The sequence below is a fragment of the Gymnoscopelus microlampas genome (assembly GCF_963454915.1).
Source record: "Gymnoscopelus microlampas genome assembly, chromosome: 13".
Lineage (NCBI taxonomy): Eukaryota > Metazoa > Chordata > Actinopteri > Myctophiformes > Myctophidae > Gymnoscopelus > Gymnoscopelus microlampas.
The window spans coordinates 12,053,704-12,062,006 of record NC_139950.1 but is presented as its reverse complement, the minus strand read 5'-3'; the positions used below and the strand labels follow the sequence as shown (position 1 = coordinate 12,062,006).

The following is an 8,303-nucleotide window of genomic DNA, read 5'->3' as shown; positions in this document are numbered from 1 at the left end:
CCGGCGATCACAAGCGATGTGCTAGGTGGAAGCTAGCGGAGGTGGGATATTAGTCGTTTCCTCAGTGGACCTGAGTTTCAGCAGAACGTATTGGCTCAGTCTCCTGTGAGAATGTGATCTGCGTGGGAGCGTCATGGGCTGGTTGGTGGTTGAGGATACCCTGGTGGAGATTTCTACAAGTAGAGACTTGAATCTCTGAGGGAGAGACCTACAAGTGTTCTCTGCTCTCTCCCCCGGTGGCACTGTGCTAGCTCTTCACCGGCTCTGGTTCAAAGCCCTCCTCCAGACACGTGTCACCATCTCGAGACTTATTCCGCTTCTTGTTACCTAGAGGGGAGAAGATGACATCGGTTTTGAAAACGCACCATTCAGAGTGACAGCGGTAGAGTTGTTAACCTGGTAATTGCAGATTTGCTATTTCATGTTTTGTATGTATTTAGTTTTAGCTACTTTTGGTTCAAATTCATTCAAAAGGTCAGAATACGTTTTTTGTTTTGTTTAAGAAATTAAATCTTAAACAACATTGAAATAAATTGTTCACAGTTAAAACAAACAAGACAATGGAAGATACACTATGATTTCAGTCTGTAAACACTGAACAGATTCAGTTATTGATTTTTGTAAAGCCTCGTTTTTCTTTTCATTTCAGTTAACAGAAATTATTCTAGTTTTTGTTGATTTCTTAGTTTTAATTAATCTTAATATCCTTGAGGAACAGAGCCGTACAGCTGCCAACTAAACCGATTTAAAGTAACAATGAGTCACGTTGAACCTTCAGTAAGTGACAGGCATCTGGTCGATCTGTGCTGAAGGTGTGGGTTTGTGGAGAAGAATACAAACAGATCAGCTGTTGCTAAGATACATCTGCCACTGTTGCTATGCCTGCTGGAGAACCTTGGACAACAGTGCTTGATGTCGGTGTGTAGGCGTGTGCTGGTGCATCAGTTCGTGACAAACAGCCCTCACTCACTCAATTTACGCAGTAGCTTCTTCCCAATGGTCTCCTCTGGGCTGGACAGAGACACAGAGCTGATGAACGGACAGGTGTACGGGTCAGAGCCCTGCGGCACGCCATCTGGGACAGGAGAGGAACAATATCAGAAACCTCTTATCGCTATATTCGAACTTTTTATGGGTTTTTGTGGAAAGTAAATGCCTTACTTTGTCATAGCAGTGTCACACAAAAGTAGCAAAAATGGCACATCTACAAGCTCAAAATGTGTTGCGGATGGGGGCGTGGCCAAACTGGGACTCTTTGGCGATTGGTTCAATACTGGATCATCCCCATTGTTAGATTTTCAACCGGGAAAGCCCCGCCTTCGACAGCATCACCAGACCCCTGAATCGCCAGAATATGAACCCTAATGTCCCACGAACATTTGGCGAAATAGTAGATCGACAAGCTCCCTCTTCTGAGCTTGTAGTTCAGCTATTCTTGGTTCATGGAAAGAGCAAATATATTTGGTGTAGACTAGAGGGAAAGGACCAAGTACAGACCCCTGGAACAAAATATTTTGACATGGGGTTCCGCGGCCAAATACATATCATTTTGGGGGTCCTTGACATGAAAAAGTTTGAGAACCACTGCCCTAGAGTGAATTACACTAACGCATAGTATTTCCTCACCACTATCTTCTTGGCTTTCCCGTCGGCCCTCATGGATGTAGGGAATCTCATCAAGGCGGAGGAAGACAGTGTCATTTGGACTCCTCTGGCCGTCTGATTTACTACCTGTAGACAGTGGTAGAAGTAAAAGTATCAACACCACAATGTAGAAATACTCTGTTACAAGTAAAAGTCCGGTGTTAAAAAATTACTTTAGTAAGAGCACAAAAGTATTGGCATCAAAATATACTTTAAGCACCAAACGTAAAAGTACTCATTGCGCAGTATGTCCCATTTCACAGGTTTGTCATGTATAAAAAATCTTTTGAAAATAGCAGATCTACAAGCTTGAGCTTGTAGATCTGCTATTTTCAAATTGCCAAAGTACATATAGGGTTAAGTGGTTAATGTATGTTTTGTAATACTATTTAAAGTAACTAGTAACTAAAGTTTTCAAATAATTGTAGTGGAGTAAAAAGTACAATATTTGTCTCTGAGATGTAGTGGAGTAGAAGTAAGAGTATTGGAAATTGGAAATACTCCAGTAAAGTAAAAAAATACCTCAAAATTGTACTTAAGTACAGTAATTGAGTAAATGTACTTAGTTACTTTACACCACTACCTGTAGAGAGGATTCCAGCAGTCAGCAAAACATACTTTTCTGTCATTCTTCCTGTAGAGGGCAGCAGAGTGCTATTCAATACAACTTTATGTTACTTAAAGGAATAGTTCACCCCCAAAATGACTTTTTTTCTATCGATTAGCCACCCCATGGAGACTCGAAGTCAAGGATAATTTTGTCGCATTCCTAAGCCAATAATTTGATTATCGGCAGCGGTTCTGGTAGGAGACACAAAGAGTCTCCTTTGTGTCTCCTATACCGGAACCGCTGCCTACTATTTTTTTGGGTGAACTATCCCTTTAAAGGGGGAAATATTATGTACAACACCACTCTGCTCTAGCCTGACACTCAGCCTGAATTTTCGTTTCACTTCATTATTCATGAATCGCCTGAACATATTTTTTTAATGGCCGTGGCTAGCGATCCCAGGGCTGGAGCCAGGCTAACTCTGCTCAGTTCTATCAAGTGAATTATATTAAATTGCATTCCCGAACTTATTTTAAGTTATGTTATTTAACCAATCTGTATGCTAGAGTAGCCTATGTAATAATACAATAAAATTAGCATATCAGCAGTTGTTGGAGGTGGTCTCCCTTCTCTTCCATTGAGACATTTAGACCCTGGTATCAGGTAGGACACCCACTGGTTAAGTAGTACTGCTTGAAGCTCATAGTCATAAAGCACAATATCTAGCTCATAGCGCTATGAGCTTGTAGATCTGCTATATTTGAAAAATTGTGAAAATTCATGAAAATCTTTGAATATATATATTTTCTAAAAGCGAACTTTTTAAAAGAGATGGGGGTCCGCGGCCACATACATTTTGTAGAATCCCTAGAAGCAAAGATTTGAGTTACAAATGTTTGCTTTAAAAATATATATATATTCAAAGATTTGCACAAATGTTCACGATTTTTCAAAAAAATAGCAGATATACAAGCTCATAGCTCTGCTATTTTGAATAGCCAAAGTATAAGATAATGGTTAAAGTGGTTAAAATCTAAAATGACAAAATGCGTTACCGGTCATAATGGGTTTAAGACAAAACTCCAAACTGCACTTGCATTAACACACAGGGAATGTGCACACCTGCATGATGCACACACGCACACACACGCAGCAAGGCACACATGTGCACATAGGGTGGCATCACACACACACACACACACACACACACACACACACACACACACACACACACACACACACACACACACACACACACACACACACACACACTTGCACGAGACAGATGGTACTATATGAAGAAGGAAATCCTCTCTAAGCCCTGAAACCAATCAGGTTGACTTTATCCCACATTGTGCCAGTTTGTGTGTCTGTGTTTTGGCCAGTGACAGCGAGGACGGTCGGCTTATATGACAAATTCCCTTGTATCACAGACCCAGAAAATCCTCTAGACACAAAAAGAGAGGTTTTGTTTGTATACGTATTTGAAAGGAAAACATTTTTAGATGATTATGTTTGCCTGCAACATTTTCCTGCAGTGGCTGACTGACTATATCGTCTCTGTCGGGTGGAAACCTCATATTATGTCCAAAACTGCTGCTTTTCAAGATTCAAATTGAGCAAAAGTAGCAGATCTACAAGCTTGAAACGCGTTGGAGCGCGCACACACACACACACACACACACACACACACACACACACACACACACACACACACACACACACACACACACACACACACACACACACACACACACACACACACACACACACACACACTTCACAGCACATAGATGCTTGTCTAAATATGTATCTCAGTCTGTCTACTCCTAACTCTCAATTTGCACATCATCACTGTCACTCTCCATTGACCAAAACCTACTAGTAGTCTGACTGTGACACAGTAAAGGTTCTAGGGGCCACCATTCAAGCTGACTTGAAATGGGACAGCAGGTTGACTATATGTTGACCAGACTAATATCTACACAGTGATATTAGTCTGGCCATGCCAGGCTATTTTAGTATATGTATGATACTGAGTGTACAGCACTTTGGTTCAACACTGTTGTTTTAAAAAAGTGCTCTATAAATAAAGTGGATTGGATTGGAAATATGGAGATACAAGATTGCTGCCGGACAGCGATGATATAAAGCGTCCTTTACATCACTCACAACACAGCAACTAACAATGAAGTCGAATCCAAAGTGCAGGAATGAGAAGGCTGCGTTGTGAGCTTGTAAATCTGACCAAATTGTAAATTCTGTACAGCTGTATAAATTATCGTTACCACAGCAACCAATGGAGATAAACAGGTTGACAATGTCTGAATACACACATGGATCTGATCACTTGCAAATAACAGTGTGGACGGTCAGTCCTAGATTTGAGAAACAAAATGGGATTTCCCTGCAGTCTGCAGTGCAGTTATTTCTGGCCCTGTATTTCAGTGGTTTTCAACCTGTGGGTTGGGACCCCCAGGGGGGTCCCCATATGATTTTTTTTTTGGGGGGGAAGGGTCCCCAGATGACAGTGAAGTGACAATTTCAGGACTTTTAAGACCTTATTAATACCTAAAACAAAAAAAAGAAAGAAAGGAAAAAAAGACCATTACTGCATCAAAAGTAATCAAAAAACTATACTATAAAGACTGGTCAAACATTGGCCAATTTGTCAAATTACATAAGAAAGAGTCAAACATATTGTGAAAATAGCCGATCTGCAAGCTCACAATCGCGAGGCTTGTAGATTATCACTGCAATTATCACAATGTTTTACTAAAAGTTATACCTCAACTCTTACAATTCCAAGTGCTTGTCAGGGTGGGGGGTCCCCTGTTCAAATATGATTATTTTGGGGGGTCGCTCATATCACATCACACAAAGATTTGGTGGCCCCCCTGTAGTAACTCTGAGGACCCCCTGTTGAAGACCCCTACTCTAACCACAACGCCACTGAGCTGGTCCTATCCGACCACGAAAGGCAAACGTATTATTTGCAAGGTTGGACACTCACCCTACCTACCTGCCTGCCCAGTGCACACGCGCACACACACGCACACACGCACGCGTGCGTGTGTGCGTGTGTGTGCGACACTGCGAGCTTGTACATCAATTTTCTGTACTTTTACTTCTACTCCACTACATCTCGGCAAGAGGCAAATATTGTACTTTTACTCCTCTACAATTATTTGAAAACTTTAGTTACTTTGCAGATTTTGATTATTATTAAAAAACATACGTTAACCACTTTTGGAAAATGGCCGATCTACAAGCTCACGCAGTGTGAGCTTGTAGATCTGCTATTTTCAAAAGATTTTTATACATTTTAAAACTTGTGAAATGGGACATTCACAAGTACATGAGTACTTTTACTTTTGGTACTTTAAGTATATTTTGAGGCCAATACCTTTGTACTTTTACTCAAGTAAATTTTGATTACTGGACTTCTACTTGTAACAGAGCGTTTCTCCATTGCAGTATTGAAACTTTTACTTAAGTAACAGATGTGAGTACTTCTTGCACCACGGGGCTGTACGCTGTAGTACTACTTACGGACGATTCTGTTCCTCTGGTTGAGCTCGCTGGTGCTGCGGAGCCCGCCATGGCGGTGGAGGTGTGCGAGGCGCGCCATGCCCAGCCGTGTGTGAGCGTGCGTGAGGGGGAGGGCGATGCTGTGTCTCCCCTTGGTGTCCGAGACCACCGGGTCCGGGGTCTGGGGGTTACTGTCCATCAGGGTGGCCATCAGGGCGTTCTGGTAGTGGTTTCTACTGATCTGGAGGCAGAAGGGGGTGGGGCACATTTAACATGTTAAAGGGCAAGACCACTTTGGTAGAGTAGTTACCTTGCCATGATGTAACTCCAAAGGTGGACAAGAAATCAAAAATAATTGCTCCACTGATTAGAAATGTATAATTCAAAATATGCTTCATTGACTTACATTGTATGGTAAAACAGCTCTCAAAGTCACTCTCATAGCCCGTAAACGAACACAAACAAAGCTGATTCAGACAATATAGAACATCACCAAACCCAGTACTGTTTGTTTTTTAAATAAAAATGTCAACTTCCTGTTGATTTTACTATTTGAAGTTTCGGATCTGTGGATCCAGTCCGGGTTTTCTTCCTCGTAAAAATAGCGAAATCAACAGGATGTTTTTTTTTATTAAAAAAAGAAACGGTATCTGGTTTGGTGATGTTCTATATTGTCTGAATCAACTTTGTTTACATTAGTTCACATGCTAAAAGAGTAACCTTGAGAGCTACTTTACCGTACAATGTAAGTCAATGAGGAGTATATGTAGAATTATGATTTTTTAATCAATGGAGCAATTATTTTTGATTTCTTGTCTGCCTTAAATCATATTAAGGTAACTTACACAACCCAACCAAAGTGGTCTTGCCCTTTCAGAACATTATTGTCAGCCGCATTCACTCTGACATTTTGATGATACAGTGTGTGTGCTGGGGGCGTCATTTAGGGGGGTCCCAGGGGACGGCAATTGCCTCCCACTAGTGTTCACATTTAACCTTCTATTCTCTTATGATGTTGCTGTTGGGCAGAAACCTCCATATTTGAACTTTTTTTTACGCCCTACTTGATCATACTACATACGTCACACAAAAGTAGCAGATCCACAAGCAACGCGTTTCGAGCTTGTAGATCTGCTACTTTTGATACTTTTGAATTTGAATCCTGAAAATCCCCACCTCTGAAAGTGAACCCTTGCAGATGAATCTGATTTTAGATCAATGGCAATGATAAGGACTATAGCCTACACTAAATCGACACCCATCCAGCCATGTCTATGTGACACACGCACGCACGCACGCACGCACGCACGCACGCACACACACACACACACACACACACACACACACACACACACACACACACACACACACACACACACACACACACACACACACACACACACACACACACACACACACACACACACACACACACACACACACACACACACACACACACACACACATATACACGTGTCTCTTGTCTGCAGCCATAAATTCATTAGCCTGTGGATCCTGACATCCGCATGATTCAATCGCTTCTGAAATAGCTCCTCTGTGTGTGCATTCCTTGTGCGCGTACACGTGTGTTTGCCCCAGTGCTCTGCATAATGCAACAAGTCCATCTGCGTGCGGGAGTGAAGAGACAGATTTGTTATGCACAGCACAGGGTCTTAGTAGGGGAGGGGGGGGTTGTGCACAGAAATAACTTTAGGCGCATTATGTGTTAAGGAGAGGTAAAGTGAGAGGACACATCCATCATTGAAAAGGCTAAATAATTCAGTCATAGATGAAATGGAGTCCATTTCTTCCCGGTGATTAAAGCTAAGAGTATGAATGGCGGGGGGAGAGAGAGAGAGAGAGAGGATGTCTGCCTTCAGTCAGGATCAGGGATTTGGAAATATCAAAGGCTATACTGCAGTGAACTGTGGGGCGCTGGGAAAGTCAACCAATTAAACCTTATATCGTTGCTGTCGGGCAGAAACCTCCTACCTCCATATTCTAATCTTTTTGAGTTTTGAATGAACGCCCTGCTTGATCATACTACAGCGTCACAGGAAAGCATCAGAAGTAGCAGATCTACAAGATTGAGCGAAGCGAAGCGGTTTTTAGCTTGCCGATCTGCTGCTTTCGCTATTTTTGAATTTGAATCCTGAAAAGTAACAGTTTCCATCCGATGGAGACAATATACTTTGTTGACAGGGATCTCCCACGAATCTATACTAGGCCACCTCCTGCTTTCCCTCGACGAATATCTTCGCCAACAATAATAACACAACCTCACAGAGCATCACATTGTGAGCTTGTAGAGCAGCTGTATGGTTCCATTTGCAAACAGAGAGAGAGAGAGAGAGTGTGTGTGTGCGTGTGTGCTGTGTGTGTGTGTGTATAACCTTGATAATTAGTAGGTCTGAGAGTTGCCTGACGGTATAGTCTGGTAGATACATTCCTCCTGTACTCAGCTGACCCACGCTACCTCCTCCCAGCGCTGTATCCGATTGGTTTAGACCACTGGCCCGCGAACTGTATCTATAGGCTGAACAGAAAAGACGCAAAAAACAAACAGGGACAACATTTT

General features: G+C 42.1%; 1 protein-coding gene across 1 annotated transcript in view; it reads right to left on the bottom strand.

Moving 5' to 3' along the window:
- Positions 1 to 236: 236 nt before the first annotated feature.
- The window catches only part of cnnm1 (cyclin and CBS domain divalent metal cation transport mediator 1), a gene marked incomplete at its 5' end in the record, with an annotated part of 34,292 nt that continues 26,225 nt past the window's right edge, over positions 237 to 8,303 (bottom strand). The window contains 5 exons of the mRNA XM_084075990.1: positions 237 to 327; positions 971 to 1,075; positions 1,627 to 1,727; positions 5,743 to 5,966; positions 8,119 to 8,261. Of these exons, the coding sequence (XP_083932116.1) occupies positions 248 to 327; positions 971 to 1,075; positions 1,627 to 1,727; positions 5,743 to 5,966; positions 8,119 to 8,261 (653 nt within the window). The 3' untranslated portion in view covers positions 237 to 247. The remainder of the gene's footprint in view (positions 328 to 970; positions 1,076 to 1,626; positions 1,728 to 5,742; positions 5,967 to 8,118; positions 8,262 to 8,303) is intronic.